At 42.7% G+C, this 27874-nt stretch overlaps 1 protein-coding gene across 3 annotated transcripts in view; it reads left to right on the top strand.

Annotated features, from left to right (window-relative positions):
* RNF125 (ring finger protein 125) overlaps positions 1-27874 on the top strand; it is a 96274-nt gene that overhangs the window by 34374 nt on the left and 34026 nt on the right. Inside the window, exons 1-2 of one of the 3 annotated variants that reach the window (XM_047086939.1) lie at positions 16503-16608; positions 21078-22082. In XM_047086939.1, coding sequence (XP_046942895.1) covers positions 21919-22082 — 164 coding nt within the window. In that variant the 5' untranslated portion in view covers positions 16503-16608; positions 21078-21918. Of the gene's footprint in view, positions 1-16502; positions 16609-21054; positions 22083-27874 lie in introns of those variants that run through there. The other 2 variants (XM_047086940.1, XM_047086941.1) reach the window with 2 other exon arrangements.

The raw sequence follows: 27874 nt of genomic DNA, 5'->3' as shown, positions 1-27874 counted from the left end.
CTATGAAGCACAAGATCATGACCCAATCCAGAGTCGGGCTCTTAACCAACTGAGCCCCCCAGGCACCCCATATCTGACCTTATTTAGAACAGGGAAATAATTACAGATTCTTGGCAGTTGGGGACTGGCTGGCTGGATATACTGAGATTCTAGTCAAGTGAGCATTTACAGGGATGCAGACATTATCTAAGTTTTAGTTTGCTGATGTGGAACCCTAAGCAGCTCCATCTTGGGCCTAGAAACGTATTTCAACAGGACTCAGTCCCACATGACTGCCCACCGCCACCACTTTACCTGCCCGTCACAGGTCTGGGTTGCCACCTTTGCTTCTGACTGACCAAATATAAATTGGAAGTTCCCACAACCCCTCCTCAGCTTTGATTAGTTTGCCAGAGCGGCTCACAGAACTCAGGAAAACAATTCATTTACTAGATTCCTGGTTTATTTCAAAAAGATAGAACTCAGCAAAAGCCAGATGGAAGAGATGCATTGTACAGGGCATCTGGGAAGGAGCGTGGAGCTTCCTTGCCCTCTCTGAACACCCCCCTACCCTCAACCTCCACGCGTTTACCCGCCCCAAAGCTCTCCAAACCCTGTCCTTTTAAGCTTTTACGGAGAGTTCATGACATAGACAAAGTTGATTAAGTCACTGACCGCTGGCAACTGATTCACCTTCAGCCCCTCTTCCCTTCCTGGAGGTTGGAGGGTGGGACTGAAAGTGCCATCCTGTGATCACGGTTGGTTCCCCTGGCAACCAGCTCCCATCCTTAGAGGAACTTGTCTGTGTTTATGTCACCTCGGTAAGATAAACTTGTGTGTAATTGAAAGGGGCTTGTTCTAAATAACAAGACAATCCTTTCAGCTTTCCGGCTCTGAAGCTATTGCAGGAGCCAGGAATAAGAGACCAAATGCTATAGCAAAAGTTGCTGCCAGTGCTCCTATCACTCAAGAAATTCCAAGAGTTTTTGGAGGTCTGTGAAACAGAAACAAGGATGAAGACCAAATCTATATTTCCCACTATAAATCACAGTATCGTGGTATCTTACTTCAATATTTCTATTCTTTCCATGGGGGGGGGCACACAGCGTAATCAGGGGCCTCCAGTCAGGTTGAGCAGTGTGCACAAGTATGAGGAGATCAGACAATGGAAGGCCTGTTTGGAGTTCTGCAAGCAGCGGGTTGGACAAGAGGGGGCATTTCAGGAAAGTACAGGGGTGGCATCCCACCAAAGAAGGTAAGAAGGAGCACTTAAAAGGCCCTTAGGAAGCAAGGACTTTGTAAAAAAAAATTTTTTTTAATTTTCTTTTTTACATTTATTTATTTTTGAGAAACAGAGTGAGACAAAGCGTGAGCGGGGGAGGGGCAAAGAGAGGAGACACAGAATCGGAAGCAGGCTCCAGGCTCTGAGCAAGTGGTCAACACAGAGCCCGACGCGGGGCTCGAACCCACAAACCATGAGATCATGGCCTGAGCCGAAGTCGGACGCTCAACCGACTGAGCCACCCAGGCACCCCTGTAAAAAGTTTTTAAATAGCGGTCCAAAGAGCATCAGGAACCTTCCCATTTGGGTCTGGCCCTCCGTGCCTGCAGCCCGAAGTGGGGACATGGAGCTCAGGGTCCTGGGTTATCCACTCCGGTTGCAAGGCCAGGGCAAGGTATCTGCTAGGGAAAGAGAAAACAGCCTCAAGTGAGAAAGAACTGGGGCGCCTGGGTGGCTCAGCTGGTTAGGCATCCAACTTCGGCTCAGGTCACGATCTCATGGTTTGTGGGTTCCAGCCCTGCGTCAGGCTCTGTGCTGACAGCTCAGAGCCTGCAGCCCGCTTTGGATTCTGTCTCCCTTTCTCTCTGCGCCGCCCACCCCCCAACATTCTGTCTCTCTCTCTCGGTCTCAAAAATAAATAAACATTAAAAAACATTAAAAAAATAAAACCAGAAGGAACAGATAAACTGCAAACTAGAAGAGCAAACGAGACACTAGTGTCATGGGGTGCAAAGAACAAGGGCTTCACAGTCAGCTGAGTTTAAATCTTGACTCTCCCACTAGTTATATACACGACCTTCGCTGGTCATTTATCATCTCTTAAATTCAGTTTCCTCATTTGTACCTACTTTTCCATACACTTTGTAGTTGACTTCCCAAATTCCTTTTACTTCAGCTGATCCACCTAAGACAATCACAAGAATCTCATTCTCCTTGCTAATGATTGAACCTGGGATGGCTAAGGAGCTATGAAGGACTGTGGACTGAATGGTGTCCCCACAAAATTCATATGTTGGAGCCCTACCTCAACAGTGTTTCAAAAAGCAAAAACGTAGTGCCCACTGCCACCAGCACCCATTCCATTTAACCAGGGAGTTTAGCTTCAGAACACAGCAGATATATAAAATTGAACAGAATTGCAGGGAAATGGAAACAGAACCCTGATCAAACTTTGCCTGAAGCCAATATTGCACTTTTTTTTTTTAATATGAACCCATACAATTTCCTACTGTTTCAGCAAGCATGAGCCAGATATCTGTTAGCCTACAGCAACCTAGGTTTATTGTGAGGGTAAAATCAAATAATGGGGAAGTGCATGGTACATATAAATAATAGCTACTATTATTTTAGGCATTCGACTACTTTGTAAGTCACCCCATGTGGTGTCACAACCGGGAGATCTATGTGGATATAGAGAAATTTCCTCTCGGTGAGTAAAGGTTATGGTGAACAGAACCACTCTGGGAAAAGGAAGAAGACTGGAATAAGAGGTACATGATTGACCTGGGATTTGCCCCTGGCAAACCAGATTCAGATTCTGGTTGACAGCGAAGAAGCCAGCAGAAGGAACAAAGCAGAACTAACGTAAATGGTGAGACCTGCTGTCTCCTTCCTAATCTCCATTTTTCAGCTAGTTTTCCTATGCTTCCTGGCAAATCAAACAGCCAGGTCTGCTTTAGAAATTTCCTGAAGCCCTTTCTTTGCCCTCACTAGAGTTCCCCTTATTAGCTTCTCCAGAATGTACTGTTCTATAAACTCTACTTCTCCTGTTTCAATGTTTATACGACTCAAACAGGTAAAAAACGGTCAAGTTAAAGGAGCTCATTTAGTTCTTATTCTGTTGTACTTTTCTTTAGCTTCAAATGCCTTCATTACATGTTTAAAGCAAAAGCAATAAAACGTCTGAAAATTCTTTCAAAACCACTTTGTTTACTTGATGGTAAGCAGCGTTTACACAAAACCAAAGTAGCCAGGAAGATAGTAGCTCTAGGCCACTGGACAGCTCTTCCTTGAATTGTTGTAGCTGGTAATTAAGCTAGTAGACACGGTACGTTTGTTAGTGTTTTCTATTTTTATCAGTTGCTCCTCTAAATTCTGAAAACTATTCGGTCCTTGAACTACTTACGAAATCATTTCCTCGTTTTTAAGAAGCATGTAAAACAGATTAAATTCGCTATTGTGATCCTAAAGCAAAAATTATGGAAATGTACAGGTATGACTGCAAGGCCGGTCACTGCAGCATTATTTATAATAGCAAAAAAAGAAAATAACCAAATGTCCAATACTAGGGGATTAGTTCAATCAATTAGGGTACACGGATAAATGCCACTAAAATATGCAGTAAAACTATATAAGTTATCATGTGTCCATAAATGACAATATAAGCAAATGAAAATATTTTATATATTTCATATATTCTATATTAATATAGAATCAGTGATAGGAGCCAACAGAGACAGGGGTGCCTATTAAAAACCTAGGTAGGGGCGCCTGGGTGGCTTAGTTGGTTAATTGTCTGACTTCAGCTCAGGTCACGATCTTGTGGTTCATGGGTTTGAGCCCCTCACTGGGCTCTCTGCTTTCAGCACAGAGCTTGCTTTGGATCCTCTGTCCCCCCATCTCTCTTTCCCTCCCCTGCTTACACTCTCTCTCTCAAAAATGAATAAACATTTAAAAAAAATTAAACAATAAAAAAAGCATAGGTAAAGGGGCACCTGGGTGGCTCTGTTGGTTGAGCGTCCAACTCTTTTTCTTATTTATTTTTATTTTAACATTTATTCATTTTTTTGATAGAGAGAGAGTAAGCAGGGGAAAGGTAGAGAGAGAGAGAGAGACCTATACACTCAGAATCTGAAGCAGGCTCCAGGCTCTGAGCTGTTAGCACAGAGCCCAATGCAGGGCTTGAACTCACAAACCGTGAGGTCAACTTGAGCTGAAGTCAGCCCCTTAACGGTCTGAGCCACCCAGATGCCCCTCCAACTCTTGATTTTGGCTCAGGTCACGTTCTCACGGTTCATGAGTTTGAGCCCCACATTAGGCTGTATACTCACAGTGCAAAGCCTGCTTGGGATTCTCTCTCTCTCTCTCTCTGTCTACCCCTCCCTGCTCATACTCGCTGTCTCTCTCCCCCTCTCTCTCTCTCTCTCTCTCTCTCTCAAAATAAATAAACTTCAAAAAAAAAAATAGGTAAGGATACCAGGCAAAAAAAACCTGTGTTAGGCAGAGAATTGGGGCAGCCCTGCAAAGGTACAAAGCAGCAGCCAGCCAGGGGTAGTGCGATCTGACCAAGAAGGTACTGTGAAGCAGTGAGAGTGCCCAATGAGAACAGGCCCTGCTGCATATGTGGGAAACATGTGATAAATCCCAGAAGTACTGATGCTCACGGAGGACTGGGGTGGACGAGCTCCTGCATCACTGAGAATCCGTGAAATTGTTAGTATGTTTCCATGTGTTCTATAAACAGATGTGGCTTTGGAAAACCAGACACATTTCCACTTTTCCCATAAGGAACAGTTTTCCCTGCAGGACATAGCTGACATATTTATACGCTCACAAAAGCAAATTGTTTTCAACCACTTTCAAATAATTTAGAAGACTTCATTTGCTTATAAAGGTATATTGACATTAATAATAATGATTCCGTTTCTCAAAAATGTACTATATTCCTGCATTTTGTGCTAAGTATATAGAGAGGTGAGACAAGAAAAAGTTCCATTCCAAGTAGAGCTCATTTTAAAAGTAACAGTATGGGCACCTGGGTGGCTCAATCAGTTGAGCATCCCACTCTTAATTTCAGCTCGGGTCATGATACCAGGATCATGGGATCCAGCCCCATGTCAGGCTCAGCACCGAGCATGGAGCCTGCTTAACATTGTCTCTCTTGCCCTCTGCCCTTCCTCCCCATTTGTGCGTGCTCTCTCTCTCTCTAAAAAATAAAAATGCCAGTAAATGTGGAGTACATGACTAGTTACAAGGAACTTCCACTTGCCATTTAACAAACATTCATCATGTTCTTACCATGTTTAAGACCTTCCGCTAGATGTTAGGTCTATAAGGTTGAATGAGATTGGGTCCCTAACTGGGAGACAGACAAGTCAATCACAAATTGCATTTTAGTCAGAATCAGAATTTCTTTTTTTTAACTTCTTTTTTTTAGAATTTTTAAAAAATCTTCAAAACTCTTTATTTTATTTTACTTTATTTTAAAATTTTATTTATTTAGATTCAAATTCGTTAACATACAGTGTACTTCGGTTTCACGAATAGAACCCAGTGATTCATCACTTACATATAACACCCAGTGGTCATCCCAACAACTGCCCTCCTTAATGCCTATCACCTATTTAGCCCATCCCCCCCCCACCCACCTCCCCTCCAGCAACCCTCAGTTTGTTCTCTGTATTTAAGAGTCCCTTAGGGTTTGTCTCCCTCTCTGCTTTTATATTATTTTACCTTCCTTTCCCTTATGTTCATCTGTTGTGTTTCTTTAATTCCACATATGAGTGAAATCATATATTTGTCTTTCTCTGACTGACTTAGTTTACTTAGCATAATACACTCTAGTTCCATCCACATTGTTGCAAATGGCAAGATTTCATTCTTTTTGATCACTGGGTAGTACTCCATTAGTACTCTATTGTGTGTGTGTGTGTGTGTGTGTGTGTGTGTGTGTGTGTGTATACATTCTTTATCTTTATCATTCTTATCCATTCATCAGTTGATGCACATTTGGGATCTTTCCATAATTTGGCTATTGTTTTGGTAGTGCTGCTATAAACATTGGGGTGCATGTGCCCCTTCAAATCAGGATTTTTGTATCCTTTGGATAAATACCTGGTAGTACGAGCCCTGGGTCATAGGTCGAAATCAGAATTCCTGAAATGAACAATACAGTGATATAAGTAAGGCCAAATAATTGATATGCTAACTGTTCCTCTCTGCTGCTGACATAATCCCTTGTTAAGCCTTTACCTCAACCTTATTCTGGAATAGATAGTCACCCTCAAGCAATTCTTTAGGCTAGAAGTACAGTTGGGGATTCTTGAGTGTGACTGAAGGAGATTAGCCTGCAAATTTTTTTGAATTCATTACTGCTTTATGTATCTTGCCTCTTCCACCAGTTGGTCCAGTTAAATTGCTAATGGGGCAATATGTGGATCGCTCACCAACATCTATTATTTCTCTTTCCCATCGGATAGCAGCCAAAGGGTTGAGAAACTGATGGCCTCTATAGAGGTATGCCCAACCTGATAAACCTATCCCCTTCCCCAATTATTAATTCAGGATTCCAGGCCTAAGTCATTTAGACCTTTCTTACTTTAAATATGGATATGACTTAATTCAAGCCAATAAGAAAAGTCTGTTGTGGGCTTTTTTGCAAGTGATTTTGAATATCTTATGCCCATTCAATCTCCGAGCAGTTCCATGACCTGGAAAGCCTACCATTAGGAAATAGGTTGCTTAACAGATGTAGTCCTTAGAAGAGGCTTCTGTGTTGATGCTCACCCCGGATATAGCCAAAGAGGACACTGGACAGACTAGATCTTCCCAGAGGACAGAACTAGGGCACAACAAAGGCAATAGAAAGGGCAACCCTCTTGGGGGCACAGCCTCAGGCTGGCAATGTGGTTAACCAAGGACCTCACCTCTCTGCATGACAGGGAGCTCTTGTTATTCCCATCTAGCAGGATAGGATATGTTTTTGGAACGGTGTGTTGTTGTCCAGCCTTCTGTTTTACCATTTTTTAATCAGTTGTCTTGTTCTTTGTATACTGGGGAGCTGGGGGCGATTTATCATTCAGACACAGGCCCCCTGAGGAGCTAAAGCTGGGATTGATAAAGATGACAACACAGTGCCCAGATGGTGGAAGCTGCTGCTGATCCCACAACTGCACGTCTTTGGGTTGACTCCTGGGTGAATGCATCTCAGAAGTGGGTCATGTAGGATGATGTATGTTGTGGATGCTGCAGTGCACTACCCAGATCGCTCCTCCATGACCAAAGCACTCATTCCAAGCGTGATGTCTGTTAGGGGCTCACAGCCAGGTCTCACCCTAGAAATTGCCCCACCTCCTTATTACGTCTGTCCTCAGGGGAAGCCGGCAGCCAACATTATTCATAGCGGGGTAGGGAGGCGAAGTGAGAGGTGGTACAAAGGCTTCAAAGAAGGACAACTCCCTGCCCACCTCTCCCTATGGGCTCCGTTACAACTGCATCACAGATAAATTCCTCCCTCTGCCCGATCCCAATCTCACTCACAGTGGTCGATCCCAAAGTACTGCCCGATAACTTTACTGTACCTAAATTCCTATCCCAGAACCTACTTCCTGGGAATTCAACCTCAGATAATAAATGACAATAACAATATTGTTAGGAAATACTTAGGGCTTATTATGTACCAGACACTCTTCAAAAGGATTCACATATATTAACTCACTTAATTCTCACAACCCATCATTAACCCCGTTCTACAGATGAAGAGAATGGGGGGCAGAGAGATCAAGTAGCCCGTCCAAGGTCATACAGCTGGTAAGCTTCCAAGCTGGGATCCAAGCCTAGGCATTCCGTTTTGAGAGTTCTGTTCTGCCTCTCAACCACTTGGGTAGTACTCATTTCATGCCAACTACCTTCATACCCAGTATCACTGCTGAGAAATTCAGGGCCAAGAAAAACATCAAGTTACTACAAGAAGCAGATCAGCCCAGATAAAGCTTGGCAGCGGGCTCAGCTTGCACACGGCCAAAAGGATCCCTGACTCTGGGAGCTCCCTGGCTCATCCTTGGCCTCCCCGTCTATCTCAGAAGGGGCAGTCAGCAGCCATATCAGGGTCAGTGGGGAGCAAAGGCTCCTCAGTGCAGACCAAAGACCTCAGGGTTTTCTTTAAGCAAGAATCATGACAGGGGCAGCTGCTGCTGAAGACAGGAACAGGACTCAGAGGAAAGCCAGAAATCTGAAAAATCTCAGGCAGTCTGCCTTTACAGCCAGGGCTGTTCATAACTCTTGCTTCTCAACAAGGAAGAGAAAGGAGTGCATTTAAGGATGCCAGCGAGCCCAAGGGACGTTGAGCAGATTGTGGAAGAAACTCCATCATCTGTCCCACCCCTGCCCTACAGGAGCAGCTGTAATCTTCGGGATGAATCTTTGTCCTGCATCCAACATTCCAGATGCTGGTTCAGGACCTCGGGCCCCACCTCAGCACACGACACTGCCCTGGCCACAGGAATGGTAGCAAGAATTAAGGGCCGTGAAAACGCACTGGGGACAGTAGGAGAGTTTCCTTGAAGTCGTACGTGGTAGTTATCTCACCACCCGCCTGAGAGGAAGAGGTCATGGAGGAGGAGGCAAGGCAAAAGGAAATGGTGCTGCTACCTCCGGATTAAGTCACCCCACAGCCTGCACTTGCTCTGGGCTTGTAGCCACATGAGCCAGTGAGTCTCCTGACTGGTTAAGTCAGCGTGACTCAGATTGTCTTTGCTCGCAGCTGATGGCAGGGACATCTGCAGACCTGACTCACACTGTCTTCCCTCCAGACCTATCGATATGTTTATGAGACAGACAACTGGGGAAATGCCTAGAGAATTTTTTTTTTTTTGTAAAATATTCATTCAGACTCTTCTGTGGCAAATGACAAGAGCCAACTGTAGCTATCTTAAGCAAAAGAGAACTTTTTGGAGAACTGACACATTTCACAGAATCCAAGGACAGAGTCACAGCTGGGCCTCAGGAAGAGAGAAAGCCTGAAACGCTGTAGAGAACCCAAGAGTCCTCATTCTCTGTCTCTCTCTGGTGCTTCTGCCTTTTTGTCACTCCCCAAAGGCTTTCTTCTCTATCCTGCAGTCCAAAAAGTGGAATATGACTATGTGTAGCTTCCGAATTTTACATGTTCTAGCTAAAGCAGAGAGAAATGGATTCATTTTCTCTCCTCCCTCCATTGCTCTCTCCTTCCCTAGGTTTTGAAATCTCTCTGCCTAAATTTCAAAATTCCTACAGAGCAAACTTCTCAACCCAGCTTGGGTCAGGCAGCCATCTTTGAACTAATAAACAGTGACTGGTGGCTGGGGGAGGCGTGTTGGGTGCAAGGTCATTTCTAGGAAAACAGTTACTCCTGCTGACCCAAAAGGAGAGAGACAGTGGGGCAACAATAAACCCAAAAGAAGTTCGCAGCAATATTCATATGAGCAACAATACAAGGAAATGAAAGCAGTTTTACCAGCGGCTCAGTTGGTTCAGCCTCCAACTTCAGCTCAGGTCATGATCTCACAGTTTGGGAGTTTGAGCCCCATGTCAGGCTCTTTGCTGACAGCTCAGAGCCTGGAGCCTGCTTTGGATTCTGTGTATCCCTCTCTCTTTGCCCCTCCCCTGCTCACACTCTGTCTCTCCCTCTGTCTCTCTCAAAAATAAGTATTTTTAAAAAATTTAAAAAAAACAACAGAGACTTGAGTTTCAGTTCAGAAACTTCAGCCACACAAGCTGTGTCTACACTCCAGCTCTACCACTTACAGGCTGCCTGGCCTCATGCCACTTCTTCCACTTAAAATGGTGAAAATGCCATCCAAGAGTGAAGGATGAATGAGTTACAATAACAAGAAAACAATCCAATTTTTAAAATGGGCAGAGGATCTGAATAGACATTTTCCCAAAGAAGCTGTGCAGACGGCCAATGGACACATGAGAAGACGCTCAACATCACTCACCATCAGGGAAATGCAAATCAAAACCACAGGGAGAGATCACCTCACACCTGTCGGAATGGCTATTATCAAAGAGACAAAGACATTACAAATGTTGCTGAGGATGTGGAGAAAAAGGAACCTTTGTCCCCTGTGGGTGGGAATGTAAACTGGTGCAGCCGCTATGGAAAATGGGGTGGAAGTTCCTGAAAAAAATTTAAAATAGAACTACTATAAAAGCCAGCAACTCCACTTCTGGGTATTTATCTGAAGAAAATGAAAACACTAATTTGAAAAGATACATGCACCCCTGTGTTCATCGCAGCATTATTCACGATAGCCAAGATATGGAAACAACCTAAGCGTCCACTGAGGGATGAATGGATAAAGAAAACATGGTGTATACATACACCATGGAGTACTAGTCAGCCATAAAAAGGAAAGCAATCTTGCCATTTGCAACAACATGGATGGACTTGGAGGGTATTATGCTAAGTGGCATAAGTCAGAGCAAGACAACGCCTGTATGATTTCACTAATATGTGGAATCTAAGATAAACAAACCAAATGAACAGACAAAACGAAGCCCATAGATACAGAGAATAGATGGGAATAGATGGGAAATGGGTGAAGGAAGTCAAGAGGTATAAACTTCCAGTTATAAAATAAATAAGTAATGTACAGCATGGGGACTATAGTCAATAATACTGTATTGCAGATTTGGAAGTTGCTAAGAGGGGAGCCTGGCTGACCCAGTCCTAGAGCATATAGTTCTTGTTGGGGTCATGAATTCAAACCCCACATTGGGCAGAGAGCTTATATTAAAAAAAAAAAAAAGTTGCTAGGAAAGCAAATCCTAAAAGTTCTCATCTCAAGAAAAACATTTTTTGTAACTTTGTGTAGTGACAGATAATCAACTTACTGGGGTGATTGTTCCATAATGTATGCAAATGTTGAATCATTATATTATACATATGAAAGTAATAAATTGTTGTATTTGATTATGCTTCAATACAAAAAGTAATGCACTTGCACTGGCAATATTAGTGCCTTATAAGTAGTATCTAGTATCATTTACAAAGTTTCTTTAATTGCTTAAAATACCATTTCAACAACAAATAAAAAGTGAAAAGGGGAAATTTTCTGCTGCTTTGTCTGAACCAAGTCATAAATCATTGGCACTGTGAGCAATGGTCTTCGCTAGGGCCTGCAGGAATGAGACTGAGCAGGGTGCCTTCCTCTCCTGGGGAGATCAGCAGTTCACAGGATATGAGGTTTCCAGAGCTGCATTGCTCTATCGATTAACTGCAAAGAATTTTTTTTTCACAGATGAGTTGACAATAGCAGAACCATTAGTAGCATCTCCTTGAGAGGCATCTAGCATCGATTTTTCCACTGTCTCCTGAAAGAGGATTCTCCAGAGCCTTACAGTGAAGAAAACAATGATTTTTCCCTTACCTCTGCAACTGCTGACCTAGAATCACCTGAGTTTTCTGTATTCACTTTAATACTACGGAGACAAGCTAGATGGAGGGTCCCGCTATGCCATGGAAAAGGCCATTATTTCTGAGTCAGGCCTTATATGTGCCAGGGGCATGGGGGTTCAGTTTAGATTTTTTGTTTAGGTTTTACTCCTACAGTTCTTGTTTATGGCAGAATTAATCTTTGATTAATGTCAATTTTATATTACTCTAACATGAACTTCATTCCATGTAAAGTCTTCTTGTCTTTTATATTATTGCTACTCTACAGATCAGCATTAATAACTTCAGTTTTTTACCAGTCTTTTGTCTCTCCATTCTCATTTGGCAGTGGAGTTCCAGATAATTCTCTAAAGCAAACCTAATACAACAATACTGTCATTCAGTCTACTGAGTTTGTTAGTTTATGTATTATGGTTAGCAATTGCACATAAAGGTTAACTAGAGGGCAAACTTAGAGCTGCTTATTTTTCTTTAAGTGGAATGATCTTTGATTAGACTCATATGTAAACTAAAAAATTAATAGTTTCAAATCTGACAGACTGTATTGATGTGTTTTTGATCACAAAATTGCTCACTATATGCATATTGGCATTTAAAAACTTATCAATTTATTTTGAGAGAGAGCCAGAGGGGCAGAGAGAGAGGAGAGAGAGAGAATCCGAAACAGGCTCTGCACCGTCAGCTCAGAGCCTGATGTGGGGCTTGGACCCACAAACCATGGGATCATGACCTGAACCAAAACTAAGAGTCAGACACTTAACTGCCTGAGCCACCCATACACCCCTATGCATGGTAGCATTTTAATAGCAGCTGGTTTCATATGTTGGAAGAGTAGCCAGTTTTATATTAGAATCAATAAAAGAAGGAAATGGTCAATATAAACATACATACGCTAAAAAACAATTGTGGCAAATTCCTAACACACTGTATCCAATTGCCCAGTGCCTTGAAGAAGGACTTATGGATTTAAGTTAATTCCCTTTGAATGATCTTTTCTATAATCTTGGATATTGTGCTTATAATAAACTCTGATTACCAGCGATGATATGTTGTTTTGGTATATTGCACTGAAGTTGGAGAAATCCTACACTTTTAGCAATCCAGTTGAAGTGTGAAATTAATAAGGTTAATCCAGCATCCACTGATTCATAACATCTGTTCCTTCAGCAATTTTGCTAATTGTACAGGGACAGAGAGTGACCCCATCCAGCCATCACCCCACCTGACCTGGCGGGGCACCAGCTGTGAGAAAGCTTTGTGCACCTAGCATGGCATCTGGAGAATTGCCTCACCACATATCATCATCCCACCTGGTCCATGGGTGTGCACCTAATACCTACATGGACCATGTCTCTCCACCCTGTCCCACTTTTCCAATTGTTTATTTATTTTTTCTTAAAATTTTTTTATTTAAAAAATTGTTTAATGTTTATCTTCGAGAGACAGAGAGACAGAGCATGCGTGAGGGAGGGGCAGAGAGAGGGAGACACAGAACCCAAAGCAGGCTCCAGGCCCTGAGCTGTCAGCCCAGAGCGTGACATGGGGCTTGAACTCACCAACTGTGAGATCATGACCTGTGCCAACTTAATAGACTGAGACACTCAGGCGCCCCCCAGGCGCCTCCCTCTTAATTTTTTTTTAATGTTTATTTATTTTTGAGAGAGAGACAGAGACAGAGCATGAGCAGGGGAAGGGCAGAGAGAGAGGGAGACACTGAACCCAAAGCAAGCTCCAGGTTCCGAGCTGTCAGCATAGAGTCTGATACGGGGCTTGAACCCACAAACTAAGATCATGACCTGAGCCAAAGTCAGAGGCTTAGCTGCCTAAGCCACACAGGCACCCCTCCAACTGTTTAAATAAAAGACCAAATATAAAGAGGGAGGGAGGAAGAGGAGCACAAACAACACACAAAATGTATTTGTTCTAACGCTTTCTTATAGGCAATTTGCTGTTTACTTCAACATCTGAGGACACTGTGGCTCTTTCACATGGTGCAACTGATACCAGTTTTGATATAATGTCAAAAAATGACACCCACAACTCTTAACGCTATGCTAGTTGTTTTTTTTTTTTTGTTTTGTTTTTGGTTTTTTTTGGTTTTTTTTTTTTTTTTTTGAGAGAAGGCACAAGTGAGCGAGGGGCAAAGAGAGAGAGAGTGGGGCGGGGGGAGAAGCGAGGCTTGAGCTCACCCAATGTGGAGCTGGAACTCATGAACCTTGAGGTCATGACCTGAGCAGAAGTCAGATAATTAATCAACTGAGCCACCAAGGCGCCCCCCAAGCCCCACACTACTGCTATGCTATTTTTTAAGAGAAGAAATTGATCTTTTAGCTTGAGGCACAGAGGAATAGCTCTTACCACTAAAGCTTCCCAGGAATTTCTGCATAAAATCTATACTCTAGTTGTTGTTGCCACGCCAGATCATTGGAATTTAACCTCTACCATAATTTCTGTGTGTTTATTTCTCAACTGACCTGTGTTTCCAATTCTGAGGGCATCAGCTAGAAGTAAACAGTGTGTTAGCCCTCTTTATATGCTTGACTTTTCCATTTGTAAAATCAGTACAGTAAAATGTACATCTGCTTTATTCCAGGGACATCTTTAATATTTTAAGATACTTTAAGTTACCTATATTGTGCCTTAAAAAAATCAAGTCTGCCTGTTTTCACCAATTCCTATGTTATTTTTTGGATTTAGAAGTTAAACTGCTAACACATTAAAAAGAACAAGCAGCAAAAACAGAACAGACTCAGTCCTACCTCTATATCTGATGGTAGGATGGAAAAAATTGGTGCTGTAGACCAATGTTTGTATAGTGTCAGAAGTATAGACCTTTAGGAGGCTGAAACAATATGGTTTCAAACTCTGGCTCTACTATACAGAGATTGTTTGGCTTTGGGCCAGTTTCTCTCTGAGCTTAAATTTTGCAAAGGGGATGAGAAAGAAGTGTTGTCATAAACATTAAACTATATACACACATATACATAGAAATGTGCATGTATACATATGTATATATAAATGGTCTAATTGTTATAACACTGACACATACATATATGTCTATATATATATGTGTGTGTTTGTGTGTGTGTGTATACAGCAATAAACATTGTGCATGATCCATAGTAATGAATCAAAACAGTATCTGTTGTTCCTTTAATTATTATCTGCTAGGTTAAAGAGGCCTTCCATAATGGGAACATATTTACATATACTCAGTATATACCGATATGTATGTCCAATGGCAAACTATTTATATCATTGTTGGTGTCGGGCAAAATCACAAAAAGATTGTATATTTGTATACAAATACATTGGGTGTAGAGATTTAAAAAACTGTAATAAAAAAATAAACTATTATTTACATCATTTATCATTACTTACCTTTTCACCATTTGTGATCTTATTTCCCCAAATAGATTACATCTCTTATAAATATGCCAGTTCTTCCCAAGTACTATAGGGACTTAATTTTTCATTTGAATGTATCCATTTGAAATGGTGAAGGGTGAAATGCAAACGCTTTCACCTTGTTGGGAATGCTTCCTTATCTGCAAAATGAGAGGATTAGGTCAGATGCTTCCTGTGACCCTTTCCCCTTCTAAACATGCCATGACTTCACGGTCATTGAAGTAAAACACCCGAATGTGGATTTGGTTCAATCATTACGGAGTTGTGCTACCGGCTAAAAGTTACAGAATACAGAAGTATTTACTGAGCTATTCCCGGAGTAAACACATGCTTTGAGTATATGCTGTAGTGCGACTGTTCACAACTGCAGTAAAGTGCAACTGTCAGGGTGGCATGGGAATAGCTGCCCCCAACATGCTACCTGGGAAACCTAGCAACATCTGGGAGCGAGATTGGCTACCAGGGAAACTGAGGACAATATTCAGATTGTAAAAACCAGTTCTGCTGAAACCAAGGCCAAAGATCCAGGTCCTTGACTGGTCAATCTCCTGGGTCTTTCATTCAATAGAGCTTCATTTGTGATGATGTCCTTCTCCCTTTAAGAAGAGAATAGTCCTTCATTTTATTATCAAACAACACTTCAGATGGTGGAGGTGTGCTGAACACTATTCAAGATCATTTCTGGGATATTTAGATTTCTGTAGAACACTAGGGATCTTTATTATGTTACATTGGTTAATGGATAGGAAGTTTTTTAATTCTCTTTATAAATTCAGAAGCATGTCTGTTTCAGTGCCAGGATATTAACCAGTGTAGTGTTGCCATTGTTGAGGAGGCAGGCTCATGGTCATGGACGGATTACATTAGGAATGAATGTAAGTCTCTTCCCACCTGACATCCCTGCTGTTGTCAAAGTAACTGGAAGGGTCTGCTGCTTGCCCATCGTATACAATCCTATTTCTCAAAGAATGGCCCATTGAACCTTGCATCAGAACCAGCTGGGCAAATGTTAAAAATGCAGCTTCTGGGGTGCCTGGCTGGCTCAGATGGTACAGCATGCAATTCTTGATCTGGGAGTTGTGAGTTCCAGCCCCACATTGGGCGTGGAGACTACTTTTAAAAAAAATGTAACTTCTGTAGCTCACCCTGGGCCATAAATTCAAATATCTTGGAATGGGACCATTTTAACAAGCTACCCAGGTGATTCTGATGCTAGATAAAGTTAGACGACTCTTGACATAGAGTGACTTGTCAAAATTGCAGATTTCGCCATGTCATTCTTCTACCTAAACTCTTAATTGGCTCCACAATGTCACAAAGCAAGCTAAAGATCTTTAACCTGCCAATACATCTTTCATACATACAGTCTCTGCCCAAGTCTCCAGTTTTTTCTCTCCCCATCACCCACCCTGTGCTGAAAACTCCAACCACCAAGGAACTGTTTGTAGATACTCCAAACTTTCTTCCTTTCTATACTCACCAGGTCCCTTCTTTTTAGAATGCTCTGCCTTTCTTTCCTTCACTCCAGTTTCCTTCTATCTGGAATGTTCTTTGTTTCCTCTCCTCTTCATTATATCCCCCTGGGATAAGTTAGCACCATTGCTGTTTCTCTGTCTACACATGGGTCTTATATCAAGTGATAAATGCAATGCCACTTTTCTTGTCCATCTTACCTACTAGGTCATGAAAGTCCTTGAGGACACAGGACAAAAACATCAGTCAGTTTGGTTGCAAGCCACAAAACTCAACTTTGAGGAAATTAATCAAGAAGAAAAAGGAAGTACTGGTAAGATGCTACATAGTTAGAAGATAAAAAAGGAAGTGCATCAGCTTAGGAAGGACAGACACCAGAGAAGCTGCAGACCACAGCAACAGGAACTTCTACCCATGCCAAGGGAGGCCCATGACAGGTAAAAGGCAGAGCCTATGATAGGCAGCCCCACGAAGTCTTGTGGGATGATGAAAAGAAAATTCCTCTAAATGAAGAGTGTCTGGTGTCGTTAGGGAAGAAGTGGAGATGCTTGGCGGAACAAAAACAACAGCTGTCCACTTCACTGGGTCTTGCTCCCAGTTGCGCCCACCCCCACCCCCACCCCCACTCCCGTGTCTGGTGCAGACCTGGACACATAGTAGGCTCTTCCTGAATGGGAAATGAACGATGTCAGAGAGAGAACTAACACTACCTGCCAGACAGTGAGCAAGCGTTTCAATGTTATTGCAGTCAGTCTCTCGAAATTCTACAAGTACATGTTATCTGTGTTTTTCAAATGAGGAAACTAAGACCAAAGAAGTAACTTGCCAAGGTTACTCAGTGAGCAAGAGAAACAGCTAGGATCTTGAAAATGGACTGTACTGCTTTCCTTCAGTGAGAAACATAATGCTATTCTCCATGAGAAGCGTACCTTATGTTGAGTTTTGTTTTATTTAATAACATCCCTTTCTTCCATAGCATGCTTTTTTAGGTGACAGTGTCTTAGAGATACCTCCATGTTATCCACAGTAGAGGATGACCAGTATGGCATGAAGTTCACAGACATTAAGAACCAGATTTCTTGAGGGGTACCTGGATGGCCCAATTGGTTGAGTGTCCGACTTCGGCTCAGGTCATGATCTCACAGTTCATGGGTTTGAGCCCTGCTTCAGGCTCTGTGCTGACATCTCAGAGCCTGGAGCCTGCTTTGGATTCTGTGTCTTCCTCTCTCTCTCTGCTCCTCCCCGACTTGTGCTCTCTCTCTCTCTCTCACTCTCATAAATAAATAAATAAATAGGAACCAGATTTCCTGGGTTGGACTCTGAACTCTGTTTTTTACCATAAATGTGATCTAAGGTAAGTTTTTAAGCTATCTGTACCTCTCTTTCTTGGAAGCAAGGATGATATTAGTTACCTATGTCCTAGGGTTAATATGAGGATTAAATTAGTGAACACGTATAAAGTACTTAGACTAATATCTGATAGGTAGTTAAGTGCTATAACAAAAGAACATTACTTGTTCTTTTTTAACTATTGCATTGCCCTCCACAGTATGTATGGACTATAATATATGTAATCATTCCTGTGTGAATAGAAATTTTGTTGGTCGCAAGGTTTTGGTATTATAGACAATGCTACAAAGAACATTCCTGTTGTGCCTCCTTGTGCACATGTTTGTCCACATATCGGTTCAAGGAGTAGAACTGCTGAGTTAAAGGACATTTGTATGTAAAAGTTCTAATTTTTATCTATTGCAATGGATATCCACAGTACAAATGTCAAAATGTGCAAAAGGTCATATAGTAAAAGTCTTTCTTCCCACTCCATGTGATATCAGAGATGTTGATTATAAGGCTTTTAAATTTCCTTTATACTAATTTATACTTCTGATGCTAGCCAGGACCTAGAATCTGAATCGTAAATTTATTCTCTGGCTGACAACATCATCATCATCATCGTCATTGTCACCTTTATAAATTTATTAGGAACCTTATAAATGATATTAGATACTTCATTTTACTTAGCCTTCCCTATTCCATTTTCCTGCTTTATATTACTTAATTTTGTCTTATTCTTTTTCTAAGATTCTAAGTGCTTCTTATTTTTACACAAGTCCCTTAGTAAAGAGCACATAGATTTTTAAAACAAAAGATCTAGAATAAAAACACTGTTTTGCCACTTATTTGCATTATGTAGCCTTTGCTAAGTTAAATTCTCTGAGCCTATAAAATGGGAACAATAATGTCTACCTATGAGATTAGTATTGAGTTACATATATAAATATAAATATATGTGTCACTCCCTACATGTCAGGTACTTTACATGCACTATCTCTAACTCTTGAAGTAGTCACAAGCAAGATTAATAGGAAGGCAAATGCAGCAGACTATGAGAAAATCAAGGAGATAGTAGGAGATGGACGCGGTGTAGAAAATCACCAAACTAAGACCTGAACTTTGAGTTGGAAGAAGTTGAGAGTGGTGGCAGGAAGCGTTTAGGCAGAGCCAAAAAAGCATGTGTAGAGGTCCTGAGGTTAGAGAAAACTTAGTTACTCAAGGAATTGAAAGAAATAGAGAAATTTAGGACCATGGAAAATAAGGGAGAGAGTGATAGCAGATGGGGCCAAAAATAATTATTTTGAATTCCCATCTTTCCTTTCTGGTTTTGGAGAGTGTTTTGTGTAGACGTGATTGTTGGAGCTGTTCTCGCCATCTTTCTGCCCTGAGAAAGACACTGGGATGGCAAGAGGCTGGACACTTGAAGACATCACTGAACTACTGAGCCAACTCTGAAAGTGCTCACCTCTGGACTAATTTATCTTATTAGATAATAAATATCCTTATTGATTAAGGCAATTTTGGTTGAATATCCCGACCACTGAAGGCATCTTAACTGATTATATTTAATGAAAGAGGAAGATCACACAGGGCTTTATAGATCATATTAAAGATCTGGAATTTAATTCTAAGGGTTATGGAGAGCCATTAAATGCTTTTAAGCATGTGGTGAATTTTGCTTTTCAAGAGATCACTTTAGTTGCAATGTGGATAATAGATTGAACAGTGGTAATAGTGGAGGCAAGTGTGGGAGATACAAACTATTGCAACAGGTAACACAAGAGAATGCAATGATTTAAAACATGTGGTTGCCATGGGAATAGAGAAAAATGAACCTGTTCAAGAGATACTGAGAGATACATTGGAGGCAGAATTGTGAATTGGGATTGTGATTGATTCGATGTGAATGAGGAAGAGGAAGAAATCAAGATGGCTCCCAGGCATCTGGATTGAGCAACCAGCTAGATTGTAGTGCCATTTACTAAGACAGGGATAAACAACTGGAAGTAGAACAGGTGGGAGATTACTATAATGAGTTCATTATTGGACATGTTGAGCTGAAGGTGCCTGAAGCCACGAGGTACTTACGTCAAGTAAGCAGTTGGACATCTGAGTGGCTCAGAATAGAGATAAAGACTTACGAGTCTTTGGAACCCAGATGGTAACAGAATCTATGTGATCTTTGAGATTCTTAGGGAGAGGGTGAGGAATGAGAAAAGGCCCTACAACAGAATCCTAGGGCCTCCAGCACTTAGTTTTTCCATGGAAAAGAAGAAGCCAGTGAAGGAGACTGAGAAGAACAGTCAGAAAGAAAGAGGGAAAGTAAAAGAGTTTCTACAAAGAAGGCGTGCCCGAGAAAGAAGGCATGCTCAACACCTACAAATGCAGTTGAGAAGTCAAGGAAGAAAAAGACTGAAAAGATTCTGTTGGATTTAGCCACATGAAGGCCACAGGTGACTGGTGAAGAAGCAACTTTTAGACAGAACGAAGTGGAGTGGTTCAGTTCAGAACCCAGTTTGGACTGGATAAAGAGAGGAAAATTCAGAAATGGAGACACAGATGCTAAAGAAGCAGGTCAAGAAATTTGGCCTTTAAGAAGACATAGGGCAGGAGCTGAGGGACAAGTGGAATCAAGGGAGGGTTTTGTTTTTCTTTTAAAGATAAGAATGGCTATCTTTCCTTTACCTCTATATCCAATTCATTAGCAAGCCGCTTTAGGTCTTTCTCTTAAATGTATCCCAAGTCTGTCCATCTCTCACCTTCAACCCAGATAACTCATTGGTTTCAGCCACCATCATCCTCACCTGGATTAATTCAGTAGTCTCCAACTGGTTTCTCTGCTTCCATTTTTATTTTGTTCTTGTCTTTTTGAAATCATAAGGCAGTCATGGTAAATGAAATCACAGTTTTGAAATATAATCCGAACTCTTGGTCTTGGCTTATGAGATTGAGTATGTATGATCAGACTCTTCTCCTATCTTACATCCCATCTACCCCACTGTCCCCCTGTGTTCTGGCTCCACGGGCTTCTTTCTGCTCTTTGTTGCTTTCTCACTCACTGGTCTCAGTGCTTAGCAAGCTTCTTCCTACATCTTTGAATGGCTGACCCCCTTTCATTATTCATGATTGCTCAAATGACTTTTTTGCCTCATCCAAATAGTCTTCTCTGACCTTCTTATTCTCCCCATCCCCATCCTCAGTCCTGTTTTACCCTATTCATGGCTCTTATCATCTGAAATGATCTTGTTCATTTATTTGTTGATTATATCTTCTTATTAAAATTAAAGTCTGGGGGAAACTGGGTAAGGTTTATAGGATTAATATGTATTACATGTATTACTGCATGATACATGTGTGTATTATATATTACTATGTGTTATGTATAAATGATAAGCATGTGAATCTGATTATCTCAAAATACATGTTTTCGGTTTTGTTTTTTTTCAGTAAGTTCTGTGAAAACTGGCATTTTGTCTCCTTGTTGGGAACTGTGTCACCATCACCAGAACGAAGTCTGGCTACAGTGGGCACTAAAGAAGTCTTATTAAATGTGTGACTTAATAAATGATATATTTGGTCATGTCTAAAAGAGGATGGGGCGAAGAGTACCAACAATAGCAGGAGACCCTGAGCCAAGGAAACCCGGGTCGTAGAATTTAGCACTAGAATCCTTGTCTTACAGTTGAAATTCGAATCCGGGTTTCCAGAACCCTTTCACCGCCCCATACTACCTCTCCATTAGTGGAGTATTGATTAGATGACTGAAGTCCTGGCGACACTCGATCAAATTTCGTCTTTGTAGCCTATGGTGATTCCCACAGTGCAGGGCAGATAGGACCAGCACCTTACGTGTGGGGTCTGGTTCCCATAAAGCATGACCAGGCCCGCACTCTCTGTAACTTGCAAGACTGGGTAAGGAGGCTGTGTGCAATAGCCTGGAAGGCTCACTGAAGCGCAGGTCCTCAGCTCTGCAGTTGAGGTTTCAGGTTTCAGTTCTCCCAGGAGCACGAGATGTCGCAGCGTGCACGGTGCGGCTGCCGCCTCCGCCTCCCCGTCTCCGCTAAGGCTGCGCTCGAAAGCCAGTTCCAGGCGCGGCCGCGCACACTCTTCTGCCCTAGACGAAGGTTGGGCGCCGTGGCTGAGGCTGCTGCTAAGCTGCCGTAGCTGGGCGCGCTGGGAGGCGGCGAGCACAGCTGGGCCGGGACTTCCTTCCTCTACCGCAGGACAACAAAACAACCCGGCAGCAGGCACTGAACTCTTGGCAGCTGTCTGGGCGAGAGACGCAGCCATGGGCTCCGTGCTTAGCAGCGATAGCGGCAAATCCGCCGCCGCCTCGGCCGCCCCGCGGGCCCTGGAGCGCAGGGGGGACCCGGAGCTGCCCGTCACGTCCTTCGACTGCTCCGTGTGCCTCGAGGTGTTGCACCAGCCCGTCCGGACCCGCTGTGGCCACGTGTAAGTGCCGGGGGAGCTCGGCTCGCGCGCCCACCCTGGAGAGGGAGAGGTTGGGGGAAGGCCATGGGGGATTTCAGGAGCCAGCGCTCGAATGAAGCTACCGCAGGGAGACACCTGGACCCGTCGAGTGCGGGCCGCGGGAAAAATGACCAGTCGGAAGGTGACACAGGATTTCAGGAGGCGAAAACATTAACAAGCGGGTTCTGCAGCGCCTCCCCCCATCACCCCAGCTGCTTGTTCCCGGAGCCCAGGTGCAGAGCCCCAGGGATGGGGATCCCAGGAGCGGGACCCGCCGGGAGCCGGGGCTTGCCAAGTGGGGAAAGTGCTGTTGGCTGGAGAGCCAGCACCCGCTTCGGCACAAGGCAGTGGGCTCCTGCAGAGCATTTCTCCCGCTGAACTCAGTTAATCGGGCCGTGCTTCCCCCTCGCCCTCCCCGCAGAACCCAGGTCGGTTTTGTTTTGCTGGCTTGTGCACGTGTTCTAGAACGCCCTCTGAGGCTAGCCTCTTGAGCAAACAAAGATCTGAGCAAACTATCCTTCCACCCCACCTCCCTTTCCTAACACGGACATTCAGGCCCCTGAAAGATCAACCCAAACTGGAACGCCCAAGTGACTCTGTAGTCCTAACAGTTTAAGTACCTGTCAGGGCGGGGCTGGGATTTGAACGTTAGCACGGAGCCCTGGAGTGTAGCCGTTTAAAAACCCAGCCACAAAGTGACGGGAGCTTGCAGACTACCCTCCCTTACGCAGCGTTTCCCTAAATCGCCGGAAAGTATAGATAAAAATAACTGTCTTAAAAACCAGGTACCATGGAACTAAAACTTGCTGTTAGTTTCTAAGAAGAGTTTAAAAGCAAAATCCCTATGTAAAACGTGTGCTTGAGTAACTAGTAATAGGAGTTGGATCTGTGGATTCGTTCACTCTGTTTACATAGAAGCTTGCTTTCCGTGGCTGCCTGGGTGTGTGGCCGAGTGTGTGCCTGTTGGAGTCGGGGTGCGGGGTTGGGGGGTGGTTGCAGAGAGAGCGGAAGCCCGCTTCATGTCTTTGGCCGGCCGTTTATAGTTTGATGAAGCTCCAAGGCAATAATACCCCAATGGCTAGTTAAGTGTTTTTGGCTTACCAGGAAAAAAGTTACCATATTATAAATGCACGTGCACAAAATGTTTTTAAAAGGACTGAGGTGGTCCTTGACACCTATAGACCAGTAACTGAGAAGCAGTTTTCACCACTGAAAAGCCCAGTAGTGAGCCAAGGAAGAAAAATGCAGCCCACACAGTGTTTTAAATAAAGAGTGCCCTGGGCATTATTTTGTGGCTGCATTTTCAGGGCCTGTTGTTTCAGCTTTGTACTTTAAACTCAAGTCTAATTGACCTCCTGTCTGATTACTGATGTTGTTTCTCAGCTGTCCAGATATAGTTCATTGACATAAACCCCAAGGCCAAGATGGAAGCCAAGATATTGTTGTGTGAGGGTATAATATATTGATTAGCTCAGGGCAGTAATAACCTTGTGGTAACTACATTTAAATGTAGCCTGAATGAGCATTAAAACTTTAAAGTTGCCCCAAAGATACACAGTGGGTGTCAAGTCTTGAAGGTGTCTTTTGTAGAACTGAATTGAATTGGGTGACTTTGGTATTGGAGATTGTTATCTGATTGGGGATAGTTTTCTATCCACCCCCCTCCTTTTGGAGTTTGAATACTATAACTTACTGTTCGCAGGGTTTTGGTTCTGCTGAAGGATAATACATAGGTGTAAAAAGTTAAATCTTTTGTTTAATCTTTTTCTTTGTTAGAGTTTGAATAGGAAACCAGCAACGGGAAAAATAGTCATGAAGTAGCACAACAAGGGCTGGAGGAATGGCCTTCCCTCACTTTTACTGTTCTTTGTTTTGACAAATCTATGTCCATTGTTCTGGCTGTGGGCAGAATTTCCATATTCCTCCCTTTGGCAAATTTACTTGGGCCCCTTCCACTTTCTAAATGTTAACTCCAATTCCTTCTGCACTGGAGACTGTGAGTGCTGTTAACACCATTTGTATTTCTGAAATGAATTACTCTCTTCCATTGACCTTTGATTGGAAAATGAAGAAATGCAGATGAAACCTGTCTGTATTATCCCATATGGAAGCTAATTTCCAAACTTTTTGAACTTGTTTGTGTATGCTGATTTCTGTTTATAAACTGATTTCATAGAGGGCTCCTGGATGGCTCAGTCCTTTAAGGGTGCCACTCTTGATTTCAGCTCAGGTCTTGATCTCAGGGTGTGAGTTCAAGCCCCACGTGGGGCTCCGTGCTGGGTGTGGAAGCCTACTTAAAAAAAATAATAATAATGAGTAAAATAAAATAAACCTATTTCAAGTCAAGCAAGATATTAATAATGGCAAAAATACATTGAATGAATATGTACATAGCACTTTATAAATCGTATTGTGATGCAGTAGAAACAGTGGGCTTGATTTGAAATTCAGCCCTGCCACTGACCAGCAGTCTGACCACCACGTTGCTGAATCTCTTTGACTGTTTCTTCATTTGTAAAATAGGGTGAATAATGGAATTTTTATGAATTTTTAAGAAATGTAAAAGTAGCTCATCATAAGGCCTCAATACAGGATTTCTATTTCCTTTAAAGTCATTCCACAAAGCAAGAACCCACGAACAGTATTATTTCTTATCTTTATATTTCTTTTAGAATAAAACCGGGCCATAAAAGATTGATCTATGACATTTTCAAGATGTCCCAGATAGCCTTTCTTTTAGCTTAGTTCTTTTTCCTTTGGTGGCCTTGAATTTAAGAAGTTCTATTTTAATGCTCTGTCATTTCAAATTGACTCTATTCATATCTCTGTATCAGTTGTTAAAACATATGTTGGGGGAAAGGTTTCCTACCTCTACTTTATCTTCTACTATCAGTGGGTGAGGGGGAGGGGGTAGATGAGGAGGGGGCAGATAAGTTGAAGCTGTATAAAGGAAACTGAAAGGGAGTCTGATTTATATTTAAAGTAAGTATTCAAGGAAATTTGTTGACCAGTTGGATATGATAAAGGGGGGAGAAAGGGGTGGAAGGCAACTCCTTAGCAAGTAACAGATAAAAGGGGGACAGAGTTCAGCTCAGGAGGTTGTTAATGAACAGGTGATGGGGCTTGTTGAGCGTACAGTGGTCTGAGAGGGAAATATCCAAATAGAAATATCCCAAAGGCACTGGGACAGTGGGTTTGGGGAAGGGTCAGAGCTGGAGCTAAGGGAGTTATCTAAAAGAATCAAGAGGTTGAGGGGTGCCTGGGTGGCTCAGTTGGTTAAGTGTCCGACTTCTTCCGCTCAGGTCATGATCTCACAGCTCAGCTCGTGGGTTCGAGCCCCACATCAGGCTCTGTGCTGACAGCTCAGAGCCTGGAGCCTGCTTCGGATTCTGTGGTCTCCCTCTCTCTCTCTGCCCGCTACCCCTTACTTGTGCTCTGTCTCTGTCTCTCTCAAAAATAAATAAAAGCATTTAAAAAAAAATTTTTTTAAGTATATCCCTTGTCATATAGAGATAGGTGTTAAGGATAAAAAAAAAAATAGGCGAGGGAATGGGATGGGAAGTATGTGGGAGAGATGCAATTTTAAAGATATTTAGAGCAGTGCTTCTCAAATTATCTGCTGTAAAGAACCACTGAGGTTTTGTTTGTTTTGTTGTGTTTTTCAGCCCATCACTGACCAATACTTTTTTTTTTTAATTTTTTTTTTTTAACATTTATTTATTTTTGAGACAGAGAGAGACAGAGCATGAACGGGGAAGGGGCAGAGAGAGAGGGAGACACAGAATCGGAAGCAGGCTCCAGGCTCTGAGCCATCAGCCCAGAGCCTGACGCGGGGCTCGAACTCACGGACCGCGAGATCGTGACCTGAGCTGAAGTCGGACGCTCAACCGACTGAGCCACCCAGGCGCCCCCCAATACTTTTATAAAATAAAAAACATATTATGGGAAACTGAAATTTAAAAATACCAAAGATACATAAAACACAAGCCCTCATTTTAAAAGTTATTAAATATACTCAACAGACATAAAATTACTCTGTCAGATTTCTATACAAGCTTCTGAAAATACTTCTCTCAATTTCTATACTTAATTCAGCATGAACTATTAATAAACAGGGTCTCAACAACCTTTTTTTGGAGGAAGTTAGAAGGTGAGGAAGGTAGTTCAGCTCGAGAAAAATGTAAGGGGCAGTTGCATGGGGTGTGGGACATTTATTTTATTTTATTTCTTAAATGTTTACTTATTTTTGAGAAAGAGAGAGTGCAAACAGGGGAGGTGCAGAGAGAAAAGGGGGGACAGAGGATCCAAAGCAGGCTCTGCGCCAACAGCAGACAGCCCAATGCCGGGCTTGAACTCTTGAACCATGAGATCAAGACCTGAGCTAAAGTTTGATGCTCAACCAATTGAGCCACCCAGGCGCCCCTAAATGAGGATTTTGAACAGAGTCATGGCATGAGCTGATTTAAAAGGATGACTCTGGCTGCTGTGTTGAGAATGGACTGCAGTGGGAAGAGCAGGACCGGGAGAGTGAGTTAGGAGGCCACTGTAATAATCCAGCAAAGAGACCAGGACCAACCAGCAAGGGAACAGTGGAGGTGGTGAATGGTGGAATTTTAGATCAGTATGAAGGTGTAGCTAACAAGATGGATTCAATGTGGAGTGTGGGAGGAAGTGAGGAGTCAAGGCTGAGTGTAAAGTGCTTGGCTTGAGCCAAGGTTGGGGTTGCCCTAATTGAGATAGGAAAGACTGGGAAGGTGGAATGAGGAACAAGGTCAGGTCAGGCGTTCCATAACTGACAGGCCAAGTTTGGGACAACCAAGAGATGTTGCATAGGCGATTGGATATATGAGTCTAGAGTTCAGAGGAAGATCTGAACTGTAGATAAATGAAACTGGGAATCATAAACATATCCTTGATATAAATCCATGGGACTGGATGAATTTATTGAGGAGTAAGTGTAGTCAGAAAAGAATAGAGGTCCAAGGACTGAGCAGTGGTACGTACCAACATTTGGAGGCTGAGACATGAAAACCTGAAAATCAGGGGCACATAGGTGGCTCAGTCAGTTAAGCATCCAACTCTTGGTCTCAGCTCAGGTCATGAGCGCATGGTTCATGGGATTGAGCCCCACATTGGGCTCTGCACTGGCAGGGAGGAGCCTGCTTGGGATTCTCTTTCTCCTTCCCTCTCTGCCCCTTCCTTGCTTGTGCATGTGCGCTCTCTCTCTCTCTCTCTCTCTCAAAATAAATACATAAACATTAAAAGAGAGAGAGAGAGAGAGAGAGAGAGAGAGAGAGAGAGAGAGAGAGAGAAAACTTGTAAAAGAAGTAGCTATAGGGGTAGGAAGGAAACCATCTGGTGTCCTGGAGGCCAAATGAGTGCAAGAAGCACTTTGGAGGGAAGAGGGATCCATTGAATCTAGTGATGCTTGAAGGTCTGGGGGATGAAGATTGAGAATTGATCACTGGATTTAGTAATGTGGAGGCTATTGGTGACCTTGAGAAGAGCAGTTTCAGTGGAATGGTAGGTGCCAAAGCCTAATTAGAGTGGTTTGGTGATCGATCATAGGCGCTAGAGGAAAGAAGCATAGGAATTCCTTTGTTGTAGTTGGGAGGCAAAGCGAAAGAGAGAAATTGGGACAATAACAGGAAGGAGAAGTGGCATCAAGAGAGTTTTCTTATAAGAGAAGAAAAATGGTGTATGCCACATGGTTATGGAAATGAATCAATAGTGAGGGGGAAACTCATTCATGGGAGAGGAGAGAATTTCAGAAG

Source organism: Lynx rufus, unplaced genomic scaffold, assembly GCF_022079265.1.
Source record: "Lynx rufus isolate CCGP_SWC_20201006 ecotype Redwood Valley unplaced genomic scaffold, mLynRuf1.p SCAF_22, whole genome shotgun sequence".
Classification (NCBI taxonomy): Eukaryota; Metazoa; Chordata; class Mammalia; order Carnivora; family Felidae; genus Lynx; species Lynx rufus.
Note: the sequence above shows the minus strand (reverse complement) of the source record. Positions and strands in the feature narration are given on the sequence as shown.